We start from the raw sequence: 22,697 nt of genomic DNA, 5'->3' as shown, positions 1-22,697 counted from the left end.
TAACATTTTAAAGATTTATTTATTGTTATTTGTTGAAACAGAGGAAAAACAACACTCCTGGGGTGGGAAAGGAGGGGAAGGGAAGAGACAGACCCTGGGTAAAAGTTATTACAACAGCACCTGGAATTGATCGGCCTGCCTAAGAGAAACACAGGCACTGCCACAACACCACAGGTAATAGCTACTGCCTGAAGCCAAGACAACAGTCCACACTCCACTGACAGGTGCTATAGATCCAAATCATAATAATCTTCCAGCTCATCATGAAATAAGTCCCACTCATCCTCGGAATCCGTTAGCTCATCATCCCCTCCGGCTGCCAACAGCATCAGCAACATCTCACCGAGCTCAAAGGTCACCACCTCATCCTCGTCGGTTTCAAAGGGGTCACCGTTCTCTCGCTCCTCGATGAACTCCCAGAACCGATTCCTCCGCTGCGCCTGCAAACGGAACACAAGGATTTCCCAGGTGACCCAGTGGTACAAAGCAGGAGCCTTTCCAGAGGCTGGCATGCCCCTGGTACTTTCTGACATGCAAGAAATCACATTTTTCTTTCAGGGAGATACTGACCTCCAGCAGCATTAACCCTTACACACACCCCTATTACTGCTACCCAACATTTTTACTTCAGTATGTTGTAAGAAAGTTTTTAAATTTAGTCTTTCCATCTTGGCCTCCAGCATTCACAAACTTTAGAGCACCGCTTCCTTCAAATTCACCATTACAGAGCTCTAGCAGAAGTGGAAAAAAGAAAAGTCAGTATTTCCCTAGCCTCTTCTGAAGGCAGAAGACATAATGCACACCCCTCCTGTGCTCTCTGTTGAAAGGACAATTGATCATCATCACTAACCCGGTATCTACTTGAGGTTCCTACTTTGGGTCTTTGCGGCTCCTCTTGGCGGCCATCGGGATATTCATGCTTGTAAAAACAGTTCCCTCCAAATGGACAGCTCCCACGGCCTTCATCAAAATACCTGCATGGCTTGTTGCTGGAAAGGAAAATATCCAACCCTTACTGACAGCACACCCCAATCAGACTTCAGAACTGCATCTACCTGCAGTCCACAAGGATCTCAGGTACCAGGCGCAGAAGGCATTTTGTGAGTGGAAGACCTACATGCAGAAATGATTAATTACACTCTGTGTGGACTGATGCATGCAGAGGGACACCAAAGGTGTGCAGTGCACGAGCTTGGACTGCCTTAGAGCTACACTACCAGTGTTCTGTGCAGAGAAGGGGAAGCCTGAGGTGAAAGAACACAGGAATAGCTTTGGGACTGTGTGCATGCATCTGTGGGCAGCTAGGCAGAGATATGTTTCACACGTGGTGGTGGAAAGAAGGTGTGAAAAGGGACTTTACATTAACACCCTTCTTCTCCACGTGTGCCTTTATCTCTGCAGTCTCAATTTGATAAAAGGCTGCATTGCTCATACCTCATTGCCTCCTTGTATTTCTGAATGAGTTTCTGCTTCTCTTCCTTCTCCTCCACCCAGTACTCACTTGGAATGACAAAGTTGGACGTGATCCGGCATTCTGGGCAGGACCTGGGAAACGAACAGACTGTGCTGCAAAATTCCACATGACAGGGCGCTCTCTCTCCTATATAACAAACCATGGCATATATCCATGTTTAAAGAGGTACTGTACTCATATACTCGCTGTTGAATCTTTTCAATCTAGACTCTTGTAAGTGAACCTACATTCTCTTCAAGAACTCAATGGCAATGGCAGCTGGTCAGCTTGTCTCAGAAAAGCTTGAAAAAACACTTCACACAGACTCCTTTTTCTTTAGAATTAAATAAATTTATTTTGGTATTTTTCCTATATTTATTTGATTGGAACTTTGTATTTTCTTAGAACAGCCTTAAATGGAGAAATGTTTTGCCAACTGAATAATGCTCTAAGGCAGTAATGAATTAAGCAGCATACATTCTGAACTGGTTAATCTGTTTCCAGATTCCTGCATGGGTGTCCAAGACATGAACAGTAACCATTGGACAACATGCTACTAAATAAACAGTTATTTACTACCATTGAGTTTTGCAAACTTAACCCGGTATTAACCAAATCAGAGTGTAAACGTTATCCCTAACAATTATTTCACTCCTAAACTAAAAGTTAGTATGCACTGAATGCAGCCTCTGTGCAGTCTGCATCTGGAAGCCTGTTGCAAGTTGTCACAAGGTACTAAGCTGTTCCACAGTAACAAAGCACAATCAGAATGGGAAAGTGCCTCACTTTATAATCTTGCTCTCAAACTGCTTAGCACTCCTCCACTTGCGGATGCACTTGAGACAGTAGGTGTGGCTGCAGTTGGAGAGGATCCCAAAGCGGCGCTCGCTAGGATTGGCTTTCTCATACACCACCTCCATGCAGATCCCGCACACCATGTCTTTACTGCGCTGGACGGCAAAGGAAAGCTCCATGTCCTTCTCGTGAGCTTCAATGCAAGACTGAAAAGGAGACACAAAGAAAACAACTACAGAGATGACTGCTCATCTGGTGAGGTCTAAGCAGGTCTTTAAACTCAGTTTGCTGTTTTGCATAATGCATGAAGTGTGATTAAGCTGAAAAAAATCTTCATCCTCAAAAAAAAATTTGTTCAAGTACTGGGGAACAACCAATTCAGAGTTCAAATTCCTTCCTTCAGACACTGCTTTTAAACATGAAAAGGCAATCTAAAAGACCATCCACTTTGACTAGGCAAAGAACAAAGCTCCAGTATCTTTAAGCAGACTGCTCTCCCGACACAGATAAGGAAATCCAGCTGCTCTTGAGTATGACCCTGGCAGGAAACAGTCTAGTTTACAACCGGAATTTCATTCACTGCCTGAACTGCACACACCTTCAAATAAAAGGGAATTAGTAACAAGTGATTGAGGGAAGCTAGGAAGCAATAACTTACAGCTGTAAACAGCAGACAGTTGTTTGCCTACCTTTATGTGCTGAGATCTCTGTGCAGCATCAATGGGATGCAAGACCTGCAGGCCACACATATCACACACGTCCCCATGGATGTACACGCAGTTCTCTCCATAACGACATTCTCCTAATGCAGCGTAGGGACACAGCTCCTTCTTCATCTCCACATCTGCCTGCTGCTTCTCGTATTCTTCTTCAATCACCATTTCCTGCAAGGGTGCTTCAGCACAGAAAGGAGCAGCTGGGAACAGAATTAAGAACAGTAAGCAGCATATTCAGATTCTGAGCACCGGGAGTAAGAACACTCAGGGTTGCCCAAACAGAGTAATAGAAACAACCTAGGTTCATTTCAGTCCAAGTTCACACACCTCAATCTGAACTAAATTATTTTCCCCACTCAATTAATTTCAAGACCAATTTTTTCATCCTTCAACCCAGACAAGATTAAAGCTATCTAAGTTTCAGTGGTCAGGGAAGATCCATTTACAGGCTAAGTCCGCCTAAAAAAATTGCACTAGTCATCAGCAGCTTAATACAGACTCTGGTTCAGCAACCATTAAATAAGGCTACAAATCTCTCACTGCTTTTAGAATCAATTTCACTTTACTTAAAATTTTCACATCAGCTAAAGTTAACATTTTTTTTCCCCAGGAATCACACAGCTGAAATAATAAGGATGTATCCAGCATAGCAAAATGCTAGTATGGCAATACCACATCAGCAATTCCTTATGTGCAGGCTAATCAGCACACTCTTCTTTAGCCTGAACAAACTTTCATTTCTGGACTCCCATGCATCTCTAGGATTGATAGAAAAGTGGTGTCCACATCTCTCAAACTAACTTCATTCTACATATTTGCCAGAAAAACTGTCCTAAACAGATATCTGGTCAATTAGCCAGACACATGAAACTGAAATTCAAGCTATTATCCCTGTATTCTAAGCTGGCTATCAGTTTTGCAAAATCCTAAGTAAATTCCCTCACCTAATCTTAAACTGAACTGAAAACTGTATCTTTTCTCTTCCCCCTTTTAGCCACTGTCTGCTGAACACTCCTCCCTGTACCTCAAACACATGCTTGCCTGCCTCACCACCAGTCAGCCTTCTGAGATTGTTACATAAGTAGGATGATGACTGAATTAGAAGACAAAAGCAGTCAGTGAGAAACTGAAGGTGTAATAAACATAAAGCATTACTATATTCAGAGTAAACACGAGGAAGAACAGCAGCTGGAGTTCATTTACATAACCAGAAGCCGTTACAGAGTAGCAAGTCATCTATGCTATAAGAAAGTATAACTTTTAGAAGCTGTTCAAGCACTAGATTTGCAGAAGCAAGCAAAAACTACTAAAGGCATACTTGGATCAGTTAAAGTGAAGGACAGACTCCCCAAAATTAATCAGAGGCTGCACACTCGCAGTTTTCATCCCCATGGAGCAAAGACATAACAGGCATGTATCAGTCTGTTAGTCTTAGGAAAAAGAAAATGCTTGTCCCTGCGACTTAAGTTTTGAGGAATAAGCAAATATTGAAGATTAGTGCAGAAAAATATTAGCTCTCAAGATAAGATCAAGTCTCCTTCTTGAACCATCTCAGACTGTAGTGGTCACCCAATGATCCTGGAAAAGTCTGTTTGTTAGAAACATACTTTTCAAAGCAAATGAGTAACTGAGTAACAAGTCACCTGGCAACCTGTTCATTTTCAGTCTGAGATTCCCAAACAAAGTTATGTTCATTAGTTCTTCTTCCCCATGAGTTTTAGTGAACTAGCACCAAGAAAAGTGACAAGAAACCATGTACTAGGCTCTACATTCTCTCCTGAGTAGCTTAACAGAACATGAAAATATGTACTTACTTATTGAAATCCCACTTGCCCTCCCATTTGAAATCCATGGTCTCCACTTCCATAAGAAGTAACAAAAATCACAACTACCATTCAGTTTTTAGTCCCTCAACTGTTGCATTTGTCAGTGTTTGCTCAAGTTCATGTTGTCCCAGATTTTTTTACCTAGTTGAGGGCTATGAAGATGGTTAGAGGGATGGAACATCTGCCCTATGAGGAAAGGGTCAGAGAGTTGGGGTTGCTCGGCCTGGAGAAGAGAAGGCTCCGGGGTGACCTTACTGCAGCCTTCCAGGATCTGAAGGGGGCCTACAAGAAAGATGAAGAGGGACTTTTTACAAAGGCATGTAGTAATAAGACAAGGAGTAATGGTTTCAAACGAAAATTCAACTTGAAAAAGAGTGGGTTTAGATTAGATACTAAGAAGAAACTCTCTACTGTGAGGCTGGAACAGCATGTATATTTTCTGTGTGTTCTGCACTGTAGCAGCTACAGTTTTACTTCCTCTTTGAAACCACGATTAGAAAAATTCAGAAGACTTTACTGCCACATCAGTTAAAAATCCAACATCCCTCAGAGTAGCATTTCTTCTCTGTGATTGTTTGCTGTTTCCAAATCTCTGCTCACCAGTAGGTGGACTCAATCTCCACCTTCTCATTGCCCATTTCCCAGTCAACAGGGTTAAATTCATACTAGTGGAAAAGCAGGTTTGTTAACTTTGATCCACACACCACCTGCTTGCACTTAGGACACACTTTGTAGCATTAAACACATTAATCTTTCAGTAACAGGAAACAGACACCCAGTTTATTCTTTCTTGTATTTCTGCCTTTCTACTCTTCCTCAATTACTGCCGAACAAGCATGGAAATGTGGCACATCTGAGCAACTAACAAGCGAGTACCTGAAGAATCATCACTATTTTCTATGCTAGGTCCTGAACTCATCTTCAAGATACCAGGTTTAGTCCTAAATCAGAGAATCATGGTAAAAGGTGAGCATTATAGTCCCAGCTATGCATGGCTAAACTGCCAGCCTTGAATCTTTATCATTTTCAAGAAAATCTGAAACACACAGGCTTCTAGGGAACCTTGATAAATAATTTCATTTTGAAGTTTCCAAGTATCAGTACATTTTTTCCAGCAATTTGACAAGAATAATCTGCTCTAAGGCATACACTACAGAACACACTGCACACATTTTTATTTCTGTAGCTTAATAAAGACAGTTGCTTCAGAAAAGTGAAGTTTTTTTAAAGTCACTGTGGGAATTAGCACCATGTAGCACTGTTCAGAACAGAAACAGATGAGTATGTTTACATCAAGTTTCAAAAGCTATAAAACAGACTTGCAACAAGATTCACAGAAGAGAATGCTATTTAACTCAATCTTGCACAAGTTTGCATGAAAAGTACATCTAGGAAAAAAATTGCTTTAGTAATACTAAGTTAACAGTGTAGTGACTTGGACTTCGGGAAGAAGCACCAGCTCTTCTATAAGCACTGTGTATATTTAAAAGATCTCTGGCTGCTCAAACCAGCAATTAATTGATTCCAGTGGAGGGCCAGCCAGTCATTAATGGGGCTGACTCCCAAGAAAAGAGACTGACTCTTCTCAGATGTGCAAATGACAAGAGACAGAAGGCAAGCTGAGGCAGGGAAAAATCCAATTACATACTAGGAAAGAGGCTTTCTTTGTGAAAGAAGTCAAACACCACAAAGGATACCCAGAGGTTATGGCCCTTTGAACATCTCTGAGGATAGAGATTCAACTAAACAAAGCCCCTAGCAACCTTTAAGCAGGAAACAAACTAGATGAAATCCAGAGGTCCTTCCAATCTAAATATTATATTCTGATTAAAATATATTTAAAAATCCTTTGTCTCAACAAGCACAGAAGCTCTATCTTTTATGACACTAAGGTGGCACATTCACAGATAGCTGTCAAGTTTTCAATCCTTTGGGATATACTCAAGTTCACAGAGTTCACATCTATTACACAATTCCATAACCAAACTTCTCAACAACAGTAGCAAACTGTTTGTGTCACTTGACCATTCCTCTTCACTCTCCTCAAACTGGCTGGCAGGAGGCTCCAAGCAGCACCCTGTAACACTGAGAAAGTCATTCTCTTTCCAAATCTGAGCAGCACCATGGAGACAAAGCAGTATAATCTGAGCACTCCATGAGATCTTCAAATTCTTCTGGATGCAAGATGTCCATCTTGAATTCAAACATTTATTTAAACACTCATAGCCTCCTCATGCCTTAGAGAGACAAATATTTAAAAAAATATGTTAAAGTGAACACCTTCAGCCTACTTTCACTTCAATTTGAAGACTGTTATATTTTGGCAGGAAAAACAGATGAGATGTATGCTCCTCAAATAGTGTAGTCCCATTTGATGAGTTTCTTCAGTCTCATTCTCCTTGTGAGCTGTCACAGTATTGAAAGTTGAGTTCCAGAAAGCAAACTAGAATCAGTCATTTTCAGCCTCTGGCCATGGGATTCACAAAAGTAAGCATTAGGCTTCAATTCCTTTCACAGGAATCCATATCTCCACTGAAAAACCTTTGAAAGACTGCAAAACCACCCCAAACCATATCAACCAACCCAAGCCACAAAGGCAGCAGATTATCTCTCCAGAGCAGCAATATTAATTTTATCACCAGTAATTTCCTCTCCCATCCCATATGCAAACTAAACTTCAAAGGAGATTCTCAAGTCATTCAGAAACAGAACAAGAGAAGGCCAGTCATGCAGAGACTGACCTGAAATATACCTGGTTTCAGAATGAAACAGTCAGTCTGACTACTCCTGCTGGAAAACCCAAGCTGACTTGAACGGATCAATAAATATGAATAGCTGTACTCAAATGCATTAAAATAAGTGCACTACACAGAATCTGTAGAGCCATGATGGAAATTCACTGTTATCCCATGATCAGCTTACCACGTCCACAGTATGGCTGCCCAGGGACAAACTCCACTGCATTCACCCAGTCTTCAGCCCCTACTCCTGCTGCTGCCAGATCTGTGCTTTCATCTTCTATCTCAGTAATAAATTCTTCAACTGTTTCAGGGAGCGACGCAAACTCTGAGGACACTGATGGATAGATTTCTGCCTCTGGGTTAACATCAGTCACTTCTTCCTGTATTAGTGGCTTGGTATGTTCATATCTAAAAAGTTAAAACACATCATGTCAACTTTCCACAAAAAAATACCTCCAGACAGCAGCCTCATGTACTGAAAATGAACTAATGAAGATGTGAACATGCTATTTGCAAGGAGGACCCAGAAATGGCTAAGATGAGAAAATCACCGATGACTATGGAGAAATGCTTCCACTTGTGCAATCTCTCAGCATTGCTCAAGAGAACACAAGGTACTCTGAGATTTTTGGACAAAAAAGAGCACAATTCTTACACACAGAACAATCTTCAAATACGTCCCAAACAAGTCAGTTACCTATTACACATGTGCAGTATTGCTGAATGAGAAAAATGAGTTCATCCAGCTCTATAAGGAGGAGACTCAGGACAGACACTGCTGTCTCCAACTGCCTCACAGGAAGCCACAGGAAAGATCAGCCAGATCTTCTAAGAGGTGCAGTGATAGGATGACAGGCAGTAGACACCAGTCCAAAATGGGAAGTTAAAGTTATGAATATTAGGAAAAAAAAATGCTCTACGAGTAGTTAAATACTAGAATGGGTGCACAATCTTCATGCTTGCAGATATTCAAAGCTGGACAATGCCTTGGGCAACCTGGCCTCAGCTGGCACAGATTCAGAGATTCCCCACCAACAGAAATTATTCTTTTCCTGTGTCTCAGTATCTTGTCTCATACACATTTTACACTGATTTGAGTAATTATTCTTAATGCCTCTTTCAGTTTATTGTGGAAAATGATAATCAGAACCCTTTTCACCCTACCATCCACAATAAACAGGAAGGCCCCATTTCTCTGAAAAATCTGTCTTCCAGCAACTAGGAGACTACATGGGGAAAACAAATGACAAATACACTGTTGTAGTCTTAATATTTGCTGACTAATTTCAAAGACAACAGGAGGGACTTTTTTGAGATCATACAGAAGTTTGAAGTGACTGTGATTCACTTAGCTTGTGTCAGATTGAAAACAAAGAAGTGTCACAATTCTTGCATATTAAAGAGGTGCTCCTAACCAAATGTCAGCTTGGAAATCCTACTCCTATGAAGCACAAATTTAAAATTCCAGCCTTCAGATCTCTACATCTGTGGCCTCCAAAGGCAACCCAATGAGGTGCGGGAAGAAAATACTACAACTTAGAGGTTTTTTCCCCTTAAAAACACAATAAATTACTATTATTACTATTAAGATACATATTGATGGCAGTGTTCTCACAGCCCATATGTCAGAGAGCCCATGTGTGGTACATGTGAGGTGCTTGAAGGAGGTGCTCCATCACCCAGTGGGTTGACAGTGGCACTCCCTTGTCTGGTCAGCTCACCTTCAGCACATTGTGACATATTGAACTTTGCTAGTGCCCACTTAATGGAGCAACAGATTATCTGATCTTGTTTACCTAAACCAGCCCTGACAAAGTGAACAAGTGGCTTGAAAAGATGCCTGCAGCTGTGAGAGCACTGATAACGTGAGCAAAAGCCAACAAGAAAAAGTCAGAGCTAACAGTTCTACTCCTGCTACCAGCTCCTCATCAGCCACGCTACAAAGCAAAACAATGCCAACCTAATCAGCTCTTGAACTCAGGGGGAGGGAACCACAGAAGAGATCAAGATTACCAAGAAGGCAATCTGAAATATGGATTTACATTCACTGTTTATTAATAAAGAACCGTGCCCTCACTGTATGCTGCACCTTGAGATATCAGCTACTGAAAGGATGGAGCCATCTCAATTAGCAAGGCATTGAAAATCACAACATCTGGAACATAAAGGCAAACCTCCACATTTTTTTCCAAGATGTTTCAAGTCATGTGCTACTCAATCCACTACTTTGCAGAACTTCACACAAAGGGTTTAGAAATCTCTTTTGAGGCTTGTTACATAACAATGAAAGACAAAAAGCCATATGCCACTGGACTACTTTTTCTTCCCGCTGCGGTAAAAATGACTGAAATAACTCACGGAAAACAATATGGTTACAAAGTAAAATGCATTCTTTTGTCAGCAAATACTGTTGGGAAACACAGAAAACACTGCTAGAGTTTGAAGAAACAAGCAGTAGAATAAATTGTGCAGAGTGGGAAGTTTGCTGTATGGCAGAAGGAAAAGTACAGATGTTTTTCACATCTCATGATACTTGCTAGATTCTGTTTCAATATGAACTACTTTTTGTGAGACACCAAAGATGCACCAGTAGAGAAACATTCTCAACAAATTACTTCTTTAACAAAGACAAAAAGATTCACTGGAGGAGATATCTTCTCAGTAGTATACAACTACTTTAATAAAAACAATGCTTTATGAAAAAACTGTGCAAGTAAAACCACTGAAGCAGCAGCTGCCCTGACCACAGTAAGAGATTGCAGGGTAAGGCTACAGGGAAAGCACCCCACCAGAAATCCATCACTGCATCACTCACAGGCAAAACACTGTAGCAAAGATGGATCCAGAAGCAGCCAAGTGACACTAGAAAATGTCATCAATATAGACTTTAAACAGTCAAATGTTTACTGCAGCTAAGAGGTAGAGAGCTACCATGAAAATCTTCTGTAGCACACAGATGTTTGCTGATTATCTCATGGCAAAGCACTTAAAAATTGTCACGGATGAGGTATGCATGTTTATTTCACAAAGACAAGTGCTGCAAATTTGCTGCCCTTTTCTGTGATGACAAGTCACTGCCAGCTGTATGCTGCTGAGCAGATATTAAAAAAAAACCCAAAACCAAAACAACAAACCCAAACCAGCCAAACCCAACCAGATTCCAACTGTCTCTCCAAGATAAAGTCATTCTACAAACAGATAAGTGCTTTTTGAAGGAAATTTGTGGTATGGAGACAACACTTTGAAAATGAAGTGTTTCCACCATTGTGTTATTATACTGCCAAAAACAATCAAAGTGTGTCAATTACAAAAAATCTTTTTCTCAACAAAAACCTTTCATATCTTGTTCACTTAAAAAACTTGGAAAGTGATTTCTCTAACATATTTAAAAATCTTGCAAAATCAGAATTCCAGTGTATGTTGGACCCATTTGCTAAAAATATAAAAATGCAACTCCTTCCAGTGAATCTGCACTAAGAGCTGACTGACATCAGGCAAGGTGGAAACTTACCAGCTAAATTTGTCACACATTAGTACAGGCAGCCAACAATACACTTCCTTTTGGATCTGCATATCTTTGTGAAAGATCTTTTTCAGCTACAACCGCCATTAAAACCAAGGACTGAAATAAACTGAACGTTGAATGAGGCCTTCAAATAACTGTATCACAAAATGCTACACTGAGATTTTAAACAATAAAAAATCCCAATAAATCAATATTATTGTCAGTAAAAAAATATTTTTACTAATCAGGCTCTTAGTGACAGTAAAAATTGCTTTGGACTGTTTATAAAATATTTATTAAGTATTTTTCATTTCACCTTTAATACACTTTTAAAAAATTCTTTTCAATTAAAAAAATTAAAAGAATTTTAAAAATCTTTAAAATTCTTTCAAAATTAAATTTAAAATTTAAAATTCATATGTTTTATAATGTACGTAACATTAGTACAGTAGTAGCTGTAGACACACACATATAAATTATAAATATATGTATATGTTGGTGGGAGCTCAAAAATATTGAACTGATGGGGTGCATGATCCAACGTTGGAAGACCACTGATCTACACAATTAAAAAAAACAACACTGGCAGACAGAAGACTACAAAGAGGCATTGTTTGTTACCTTTCTCACATATGGTAACCCTTCATGAAACATGAAAGCAAGCTAACTATGAGCTACCATATAAAATAATGATGCAAACGTTTAATCACTAATTACAGCTGCAATAAGACACAATGTTAAAACTTCTGGTAAGTTTTAATAAAATAAATTAGGAAACATTCCTAAGCCCTTTTAAAGCTTTGCTCTACTAAGAAACTATCTGGCTTTCTTCTCCACACTTTTTTTTTTATTGTAATTTCAGGGGTATGGATCAATTCATAGTATGTTTTCATAAAGCAATTTTGTACAGGCAACTTATATGACAAACTCCAGTTACTTTCCTAAAATGGTAGCTCCAGTGTCAGGGTACCGATTCCTCAAGAAACAACATAAAGAAAATAAATTCTTACCTATTCAGGCTTTTGTGATCACTTACATAGTGTAACTCATTTTCATCCACTCAGCTAGTCTGAATGTAATCTCAGATTTCAATTAATCTACTCATGTTATTAATAAAATATAAGAAAACTCCCTGTACTGACAGCTATCACTTTTATGAAAACCAGTTACCACCTTGCCTTTGCTCATTTTTCTGCATAGCATAGTATTTAGCAAGACAAGAGAATCAGTGAAAAGCTATTTTTTAAAAATACCTAAAGTGCAACAGAAAAGAAAAGCACTAAGATGTACTGTCTTCCCCTGAGCTCTGCACTCAGGGATTCAGAGTGCACAGCTTGCTGCAGGATGGCAGGGCATCTCTTTACCTGCAATGATCTCCATAAGCACAGCAGCCTCGCTGGTAATACCTGCACACCATGGCAGACTGACTGGTGGAGAGGTCGTGGGAGTAGCGGCAGTTGTCTCCTTCCTTGCAGACTCCATGCATGAAGTATCTGCAAGAGAAGATAATGGTCAGTTAGGGAGAAGCACTGAAGCTGCAAAAATATTTGGATGATCTTACTGTTCTATAAATCAAGGTATGCTGTATTAACAACAGCACCAAAGACTCATGGGACCCTGCCCCAGTATAACCATAAAAATAAGAACATTTGAGGAAAGATGAAGCCTCAGCTACTCTAGTGAACTGTGCTGCACATTTAGAGACTTGCTCTTACAAAAGCCTGGGGAAAATACACAAATCTGTAAAAGCAAAGTTATCCTGGGCTGTGACACTAAGAGGAAAGAGTCTTGGACCAAATATATTGGCACTAAGGTTTACTTTGTAGCCCTGTGTCCTGACACAAGCAAAAACCTTACTGAAACCCAACAATGGATACAGGACTCAAATCCAGACACACCCTAAATCACCCAAGGTTTTAAATCTATTCTGGATTCATAAATAATTCAATCAAATGTGATTTCCTCTCCAAGAATGAAAAACATGTTTGTGATGGATAATTACATCTGACAAAACACACACATTAGTTCCTGTGATAGGAGCCAAATAAATCAAAGCACTATGCTTCAATATTGTGCTGCTTGTCTTGAAAAACTTGGGACAGTTTCAATGCTTTTGAGGACAGCTTGATCAATTTTAGCATGTCAAGTACCACAAGTTTAATTCAGTATCTTCAATTCAGTTATTCAAGAGAACTGTAGAGTGGTTTTCAAGAATTTTTCAATTTTAACCTAGAAGAACAAGCCTCTAGAAATTCAATCCACCGTAACTGTTCAGATACAGTATGTTCAAAACTACAACTGACAAGTTCAAGTACACCTTTCCCAATCCACATAGAAGTATTAGCAAAGAAAGAAAGGAAAAAAATGAAAAAAACCCTGGGTGAAAACGGAATCCATAAATGTTTACCAACACTTCAGTTTAGAAAGAAGCCACGCTGCCTCCAGCTAACAAGCTGCAGACTCTGAACTCACTGGAAATAGGAAGAGCTAGTAAACAAGAAAATTTGTGAGGATTTAGGTCTCATACAAAACACCACCTGAGGGAAGGCTGAGAAGCAGACAATATGCAGACAATGCTGCTGCATGGGGCAGTCCTGCCCTCCTCCTGTGGCACACTTCCAGCACTTTGCAGAGCCAGCAGAACCAGGCCCTCGGAGCAGCTGAGTGCAGCCTCACAGCCAGCACAAGAGACAGGGATCATCTTTCAGCAGCCACAACTAAGATTAGGACAGCTCTTCACAGAACAGGACATTCAAGCAGATATTCCTGGCCAGGAAAGGTGATAAGATGCTGAACTGCATGCACTTCTACACAGCTATTTAGTCTACTGCATTTTTCAGAAGTCAGATAAAGCCAGTGAACAATGCACTAAATGATATAAGTAGAGCTACATCTGCAATCCATTTTTAGGGAAATATTAAAACCTGAGGTTGAGTGTTTAGAGAGCTGATAACCCTCCATATGCAATACCAGTGGTGTATTCAACATAAGAAAAAAAAAAATCTCAACTAGCTTAACAGAACTCAAGCTGACACTTGCTGCAATTCACACTCCAAATCCCCTGTCTGTACTCTGTAGACAAATTAACCAGGTAAGAAATGTGATCCTACATAAAAAACAAGCAGATGAGGTTCTGCAGGGTCAGGTGGAGGCACAAACAGCAGGAACAGGGTGTTGCAAAAACAGAACAAGGCCCATCCCTGCAAATATACAATCAGCAATCTCTCAAAAAAAACCACACAAACCCCCCTAAAAGTCCCACTCACCCACCCAACAGCATTAAACACCTACGAAGACCCATGTCAAAAGGAAAAAACCAACACCCAACCATTGAAACACCCATACTTAATCTCCCCTCTTCCCCAAACAAACAAAAAAAGTCCCCCAAACAAAACCAAAACCAAACCTAACCACCCATGAGGTCATGGAACTAGAATCTAACTGGAATTTCTGGCTTGATTGCTTTTAAGAAATGGGAGTCACACTGAAAGGGTAAAAAAGACTTCAGATTGCTTAAGGTTTGCTCTTTAACAAAGTGTTACCTCCACCCTTTGCTCATTTCCACTCAGCATCGCTTCCCCCAAGTGCTGGGGCAGCAGCGTCACAGCCACAGGCTGGCACAGAGCAGGAAACGGCTGCAATGGAGCCTGGCATTCCTTCTGCTGCCCCCATGGTTATTTTTAATGTGGATCACATCACTGCCCAGCCACTCTGCTCCTTGAGCCAGCCATGTGCTGGGACACCACTGCTGCTGAAATAAGGGACTGACAGAAAGGCTCCTGCCTGAAGTGAGGACATCTGATAGAAACTATTTGGCCAACAAGATTTCTAATAAGCCCCACAATTAGATTTTCCCACTGTGTGATAGGGAAAAATGAAGTTCCAAACTCCTTTCCTTCCTTCCCAATTTACATCAGAAAATCCTCTGAAAATGCAGATTCTATGCAATTCTGAAAGTTGCCACAAATTATTATATTGAAATGGCAGGCTATAAAGGGCACAAAATAAACATTAAACACTCCAGGCTCTAATTCACACATCACTCTTAAAGGCCTTCCATCCTATGCAGCAAACTCAGCATTATTTGAACAAGCAGGCTGGAGTGGAAGGGGAAAAATGTATTTCTCTTAGGATTACACCCCAACTTCTTCCACAGCCCTCCCCCTCACCAAGAGGTAAGATTTTTACTTTACAATCACAAAGAATGTATCACTTTACACTTAAAATTGCAGTGTTTGGCTAAAACACTTTAGCCAAGTCAAAAAAAAAAAAAAACAAAAACAAAAACAAAAACAAAACAAAACAGAGTGCATTATTTTTGGGGTAAGATAATGAAATTTATTTTGGAGAGTATCTTTACTTACACAGAGTATTCAATTTAACCCTACTCAACAGCAATACCAGCCTCTTCATTCTGGTTATAGGAATAAAGCATCCTTAAAACTGAGAAATATATGAGTTATATGCCTTACACACAGACATGTAGAAGGACATCTGAAATTTGCATTTGGTCAAGTAGTCAGAGAACACATGTAATTTCATCTGAAAAGATAAAACTAGATCAAGACAAGCAGATAATTGGATTTTCTCTGAGCCCCTGTGATGCTGTCATCCAAAAAAGCACTTATTGTGGCAGTGCTCTCTGTCCTTCCAATTCAAATATACAAGTGTAATTTGGTTAAGCTGCTTGGGGAGCCAGACTAGAGAACTCATCAGGGTCCAAGCCCAGATCATTTCCCCAGTTCAGTTCACTGCATGATTGCAGAAAACATGAGTAACACTAACACATGGAACAACTAGACAAAATTAATAACTGCCTGCACTGGCATTTTATCACTGAAAAAGGTTCAACACCTGTCTAGTTATGAATGTCTTGATCAAAAGTGCATATCCTGATTTTCAGGGGTATTTCTCAACAGGCAATATTCCTATTTCTCAATAGGCAAAGTCCTATTCCAAATTCTTCCTTCTTGGAAGCTTTGGAAGCTTGCAATGTGTTTCCTTATTCAGATGTATTCTGTTCTTTACTTCAGGTTTCTGCTTTCAGGTAATGCTAATTTGTTTTATCAGCCTACTGGTTCAGCTAAATTAGAGTGTTACAGCCAACAGCAAACCTCCTTCAAAACCCAAACACTGCCACGAGTGGCAGATGGGGAAGCTCAGGATAACATCCATCTGCAGGCATTGGCCTCCTCAGGTGCCACACAGAGACTGAGAACTCCTGGGAGGAAAGCAGCAGGAGAGAAGCTAAGCACGCTGCTCCAGCACAGCTCCTGGGTGTTCAGCCACATTACTTGCCAATGAAATTCTCCTGGAGTTAGTAAAATGGGAAAAAAAAAGTTGATCTTCACAGCATTTAGCTGATTGTCCGTTCTCCAAAACCTCCTTCAGCAGTTCCAGGGATGCAGACCAGAGCAGCCATGAATGGGCAATCCAGGCAGGCTGTCAGGAGGTTTGTGCCCTGCACCTCATCCCTGGTGCTGCACAGAATTAAGGAGGCCTGACTTTTCTGATGCACTCTCTTCACATAAACAGAAAAAATTACCTCATCCAGGTTTTCAGGAAGAACAGCAAAGAGACAGCTCTCAAAGTACAGCACTTAGTTGCTATGGGTTTTATTTGCACTCCGGTCTAAAGCAAACAAGTGAAATGCAATTTGTTTACATCAACTTGATGACTTTTAATGTCGTGTGACATCTGGGAAACACAAGCTCGGAACAAACAGTGTCAAGCCTTTGGAAAAACAAGATTGGCTGTAGCACTGCTCAATAGAACCATGTAGCCATCTCAACCAGAAGGACTGAGGAACTCGGTAAGGACAACTTTCTTTTTTATTTCAAACATATTAATAAGAAAAGGTTCATAATACAAACAAGTTCTGAATTAGCTTTGTTCCCCTTGTTTAATCCAGCTGAAAATATGATAAATTTTTACAAAAGACAAGCCTTGAAAACTGCTAAACCACAGAAGTAAAAAAAATCCAACCAACAACCTTTCTTGTCGTCTCTTAGGGAACATAATTTCCTATATTTCACCCTGAGACTTCTAAACTTCAGCTGCAAGAAAAACAGAAGGGTAACATCAGCAAAACTGGATGTGTAGGAGAAACCAAAGTCCTTCTTCTTAGTCATTGTGTCTCTCACTCTGAGATATTAATCATCCATCCCAAGGATATCACATTGGTATATTAAAACTCATTAACCAACCTATTTATAATATCAGATATTCAAAGGAACAGCAAGAACTTATGGTACCAGTTTTAAGCCTTCCAGTTTCCCTCAAACAGCAATATTTCTGCACCAGCCATCATGTGCTAGCTCCTTATACTGAAGGGACTGTCTCCCTAAAGTTTGTCAGGCAGCATTTACCATTACCCCTATGATGATTCAACTAAAAATGCCCGTGAACAAAAAAATTGTGCAGTGTTACTCAAACAGAAACTGCTCTACCTCCCACACTAAAAACCTGCATTTTGAAATTTAACTTCTTCATCTCACTGTTAAATCCTCCAGCTCATTTATAAAGGTAAACTAAAATTTAATAGTAAGAAACATATCTTCCTAAATACGAATATATCCTATCGAAACCAAGCATAGAAATCCAAAATTTTTATCACAGGTTCCTAGAAGGGCAAGTCAGAATTGCTAATTTCACTTTAAAGCCTGATTAAAGCTATTCTTCCTCAGCTTGAATGGCCCCATAAAAATTAATAAAGCAAGCAATGGGATAACTAGCAGGATTAGGCAGAGAGAACAAAGAATGGAGACGTTCATTAGATCCAAGGCCAAGATCCCATTGTTTAATCTCAAATTAAAGCACATTAACCATTACAAAAGAGCAGCTTTAGCTTCTCACTCAGCCTGAGTGTTTGCAAATAAATATATTCCCTCGACTCTCTGCACTGCAGGACACTGATGAACTTGACTGCCTCTGTACTATGGCAGCGGCTGTCTTCAATAAATCGATCCTGCATCTATACCTATTCCATTGCTGCCTCATGAATCCAATTTGCCTAATTGAGCCTTTCGATCTTCAGAAATTACGAGGCAAACCCAAACGGAGGGAGCACTGACCTTGTGTCTCACTCAGAGCTGAGCTAAGCACGGTTCCCGGTCATTTCCCCATCAAACATTAACCGGGGGGAATTCGCAGCACAACGCCGTGCCCGCGGCACCCCCGGGAGCGCCGCTGGACGGAGCTTCGCGAAGGGAAACAGAGAGCGGGGCATGGCCAGAACCGATGGGGAGCACCAGCGAGCAGGGATGCGCCGAACACCGCGGGGCACGCCGGACAGACGGACACAGCCAGCGAGCTCCCTGCGAGAGCGGCGGCTCCTCACGCTGCTGCTGCAATCTGCCCGTGAAACAAACGGGGGAAAGGCAAGCAGCAGAGATACAAAAGAACTCAATGCAGATCTAGAGCCTCTTCTGTCCTAAACAAGCGATGCTCCTTTTTGCTTCCCAGAGACTTACAACTTATTTGTCCACAAACACGTTAAGTGTAATTTAATTTATTAAACAAATAAATTTTAAAAAATTAGAAGAACGCTCCTGGATTATAATTTGCCTTTACAGTAACTAATATATGTCTACGTTCACAAAACTGTTTTAAATTCCTTACTGCCTGCCAACCGACCAGCACGGTAGGTTTAAAAATAGTCCATCTGGCAAGCTTTAAAACACGCAGTACGGCTTGCATAACCCCGGAGAGGAGATTTATCAGAAATATAGTTTAAAGGAAAGCACGGATAGGAAATGACGCAGCACACAGAACCTCTGTGTGACACAGGCAGGGCCACTTCGCACATTCAGCAACATGGCACGACCCATTCCTGCTCTCCGCTTTAATAATTAGCTTTCGCTATATCAATCACCAGTTAATCGCCAATTTTGAATTTCGATTGAAACGCACAACAATTTAAATTACGTCGCGTTTCCTGCCTTGTCGCGCTTTGCGGAACGCGCCTGCAGGACTTCCTTTCGCACGGCGCCCTTCGCGCCGCGCACCGCGGGCCGGTTCCCGCACAATGACGAGCGGCCCGCGGCTCCCGGTGCGGCGGCGGGAGCGCTCCCGGCGCGGCGGCCGCAGGCGCTCGGCCGCAGGGAACACCCTCGCACGAGGCCGCGGCTGCAGAAAGGCCGCGGGCCGCACCGCCCCCACCGGCGGGCCCGGCTGCCGCCGCGGCCGCGCCACCTCCGCCGGTAGCCCCGCCCGGGGCCGGTCCCGCCCGGGGCCGGGGCCGTTCGCCACCCGCGGGGACGCGCGCGGGGCGGGGCCGGCGCGCGCCACGGGCGGGCGCGCGCGGCGCGTACGTGACCGTGGGGGGAGGGGCGAGGGGGGGGGGGGCGGCGGCGGTGAGGGAGAAGGCCCCGGGACAAGGGGGGGGGCCCTGCGGGGAGAAGGGAAGGGAAAGGAAAAGAAGGACGAGGAAGGGCGGCCGCGCCCGCCCGCTTCCCTCCCCCTCCCCACCCGCCGCGGACGGCGCGTACCTGCAGGTGACCTGCTTGGTCCAACCGCCTCCCCCAGGCCCCGCGGATGGCGGCGGCACGGCCGCGAAGTCGAAGGCGACGGCCGCCGCTCCCGCGGCCGCCGTGGGTGACCCCAGGGCAGCGGCCGCCGCGCCCGCCGTTGTCTCCAGCGCCGCCACCGCCTCCGCCATTACTGTTTATCCCGCAAAGCGGCGGCAGCGCCGGAACTTCCGGGAGCGGATCCTTCCGGCTGCGCGGGGCGGGGCGCGGCCGCGGCTCCGCCCCCCCGGGCCAGCGGCGGCTCTCGTTGGCCGAGCGGGACGGGCGCGCGCGAACGCGCCGGGGGCGGGGCCGCGCCGGTGCTGCCCTCGCGCGGTCGCACGGAGCGCGCGGCCCGAGCGCGCCCCCGTGGCGCCAACGGGAGCGCGCCCGGCGCGGCCCCGCGTTGGGGCGTGGGGCCCGGCTCGGCCCGCCGGGATCGGCCGGCGGCGGGAAAGGGCCTTTTCCAGGAGGGAACGACACGGAACGGCGACGTGGCGCCGGCGGGGGGCGGGAGCAGAACGGGACGGTGGCGCCGCAAAGGCCCAGCCCAAAAGTTGGCCCTGAGCCAGCCGGTGCTGCGCTAACGGGGTAAGAAGCACCGCGTCCTTGCGCTGTAGCGCGTCCCTCAGTGCGGATGTTCCAGAACCCTCTGGACGCGGTGCTGTGTGCCCTGGGACGGCCCTGCCTGCGCGGGGAGCTTGGGCCGGAGGATGGTCCCACCAACCCGAGCTGTTCTGTGGTTCCGTAATAAATCCTGATTGTGAAACTGCTGTTTGCCCGACCCACATGGTGCCCTTGGCTTCCTGCTGCCAAGAACCGTAAGCAAAGTACTAAAAGCATTCCCAAAAGATTGTGACAAGCTGGGGCGCAGGGACAAGGTGACAGAAGAACCCTGTCACTGCAGTGTTCCTGATATTTTGCCTCTCTCTTTGAAAATGTATTAATAAATCAAATGTATCCAGGCCATTAGTCACTCCAGAAAATACTGAAATGAAGCCTGTGCTCTAAACATAGGCACCAGGACAGTCCCCTCAGATGCTGGACTTTAGGAAGGGCACAGGAGAAAAGAGGAACATCTGTCCTCAGGTTTCCTTGGAACAATGACTTCAGTGCCCTTGAACTACCTAAGGAATGGGGCAATGGGAATGCTTGCTGGCATTTTCTGGAATATGCAGAGTCCAGACCTGGGTAAACAGAGCTCTGAATTAAAAGGAGGCGAAATATACATATCAATTTTAACAAGCTTCAAAACAAGGTACAGGTACGCATAGAACACAAAAAAAGGCTAGTTCTTGGAATGAACTATAAACTCCAACAGTCTTGGAATGAATAACTTCTTTGAATGATTGTAGAAGACCAACCTGCATCCAGGACAAGGAGCACCCAAATAAAGACCTCGATCCAGGCTCTCTATGCAGTAGACTGCCTCCTGATATTATCAGCACAGTGATCAATGCCAAATAGCTCATAAAGTCAGCTCAACAAATCCCTGTTATAAGAAAGCCTGGATGTTCAAAGGAAAACTGTCCCATGAGAATTGGGAATACCTTTTAGTATCTAAAAGAAGAAACTTATTTACTGCACCTGATTCCATCACAGAGCATTTCTCATGCAATGTTCAGCCCTGAAATAAAAGTTCAAAAATGGCACCAAATGTGTATGTTCAGTCTTGCATTCTGTTAAAAACAGCTGGAGGAAAAAAATACTTCATGTTAGAAAAAAAAATTCAAATACTTTAAAGCCATTAAGATAATCTGGGAAGTTATTTTGGATCCATTAGAATGATCATGAAAATCTGCTGATGAAAGCAGAAGGATGTCAAGGCAGTTAAAGAGGTTAAGTCACTAAAGAGTGACTTTGTCAAACTTTCATATTGGTTAGAGTGTTGCCCTGACAAGACAGTTCCAGGCACCACAATTCTCACTAAGGTAAAATAAGTGAATGGTTAAATGTGTTTTGGATGATTCTGCATGTCCCTAGGAGGTCTCCTGGATATTGGCAGCCTAGAAACAAGCTTCAAAAACAGATAAACACCAACGAGCAAATCCCAGCCTAACAACTGTAAATAGACTCTTGGAAATCAGGTACACAAGGAAAGGAAAATACTGTCCCATGGTGGACATGACAGAGTGACAAAAGTGATGTGGAGTTTCCCATTTCCTGAATGCCTCCAGCAGTGACACCCCTGGGAGAGGAAAGGTTCCAGGGGAGATGTAAACTCTAGGAATCACTCAGAAAGGAAAATGCCAGGGTGGCCGTAGGGCCCAGCTCCCAGTGGGCAGTAGGAATTTGCCATGGCGATTTCTTTGTTCCCAGCTGCTCCCTTTTACTCAGGAACCTGTTTAATATTAACTTCTGCTTCTGAGGCCCAGAGGGGGAAGCAGCAGCAGCAGCAAGCTCTGTGTCAGGGGCAGGCAGACAGGACTGGAAAGGCAGCTACCACTGCAGCAGGCAGGGAGTGAGTTAAACACCGCCCCACACTCACACAAACCTGTCTCCAGCTCCTCTCCAGGGCTTTCTCTCCTGCCAGTCCCCTGCTGGCTCCTTCCAAACCCCATCCTTGCTGTTGTCAGCTGTATTTCACCCTGCAGAAGCCTGCTGGGAGCAGTTCCAGAGCTGGGATAAGCACAAGGCTGCAGTGGTGCCCTCAGAGACCCGTCTGACCTGCCCCATTTTGTCTCAGAGACTCACAGGTTCATGTTGGAAAGCTGAGCTAAAAATCCAACAGGCTGATTTTCTACTGGATTTAAGGGCAAAAATGACAAATCAAGAAAAACATCCTTATCCCTGACTTACCTAATGTGACAGGCTGGACTTGGGTGACCACTGCTCAAGATCACCTTGAGATGATGTTGAGAATTGGAAACTGACTGGCCAGCTTGGTTACTAAGGCATCTTCCCTGAGAGTATGTCAAAAACGTGATGGTCCCGATAGATTCCTCAAAAATATTGAACTGATGGGCTGCAAATTCCAAAGTTGGAAGACCTGAAGTCTTTCCAAATAGATTTAATGGAAAATAAAACTCTGTCATTATAATTTGTGTGTATTTTTTAAAAAAAAATGTTATTTTACCTACACATTTTCTTTCCAGTACATCTGGCTACCCATCCTCCCAGGAAGAACATAATGTTCACAAAATCTTCAACATCC

The 22,697-nt window shown here is 43.0% G+C and overlaps 1 protein-coding gene across 4 annotated transcripts; it reads right to left on the bottom strand.

The window, feature by feature from the left end:
- Positions 1-19,636, bottom strand: MKRN1 (makorin ring finger protein 1). 4 transcript variants are annotated; one of them, XR_010027530.1, is made up of 10 exons: positions 19,526-19,613; positions 12,401-12,529; positions 7,713-7,939; positions 4,932-5,072; positions 2,938-3,164; positions 2,240-2,454; positions 1,435-1,545; positions 851-989; positions 571-731; positions 312-440 (listed from the first exon to the last, which is right to left on the bottom strand). XR_010027530.1 is itself a non-coding variant. In XM_063154129.1 (9 exons), the coding sequence occupies exons 2-9, from the start codon at positions 12,520-12,522 to the stop codon at positions 228-230; spliced, it is 1,395 nt and encodes a 464-aa protein (XP_063010199.1). In that variant the 5' UTR covers positions 12,523-12,529; positions 19,526-19,635; the 3' UTR covers positions 1-227. The 4 variants fall into 4 exon arrangements, 3 of the variants coding, with proteins under 3 accessions (XP_063010199.1, XP_063010200.1, XP_063010201.1); XM_063154129.1 differs by lacking the exon at positions 571-731 and having other exon boundaries at positions 1-440; positions 19,526-19,635; XM_063154130.1 differs by lacking the exons at positions 571-731; positions 4,932-5,072 and having other exon boundaries at positions 1-440; positions 19,526-19,636.
- Positions 19,637-22,697: the final 3,061 nt, after the last annotated feature.

The sequence above is a fragment of the Melospiza melodia genome, chromosome 4, assembly GCF_035770615.1.
Source record: "Melospiza melodia melodia isolate bMelMel2 chromosome 4, bMelMel2.pri, whole genome shotgun sequence".
Classification (NCBI taxonomy): Eukaryota; Metazoa; Chordata; class Aves; order Passeriformes; family Passerellidae; genus Melospiza; species Melospiza melodia.
This window is presented reverse-complemented; position numbering and strand designations above follow the sequence as displayed.

What these genes read in the sequence shown, in the direction of transcription:
- MKRN1 (XM_063154129.1), bottom strand. Translation starts at nt 12,522, where the DNA reads ATGCATGGAGTCTGCAAGGAAGGAGACAACTGCCGCTACTCCCACGAC. An exon ending in GCAGCCATACTGTGGACGTG is followed by an intron (nt 5,073 to 7,712) that starts GTAAGCTGATCA and finishes TCTTTCTTGTAG; the next exon opens with GCCCCCTTCAGATCCTGGAA. An exon ending in GAACCTCAAGTAGATACCGG is followed by an intron (nt 441 to 850) that starts GTTAGTGATGAT and finishes TTCCGTTTGCAG; the next exon opens with GCGCAGCGGAGGAATCGGTT.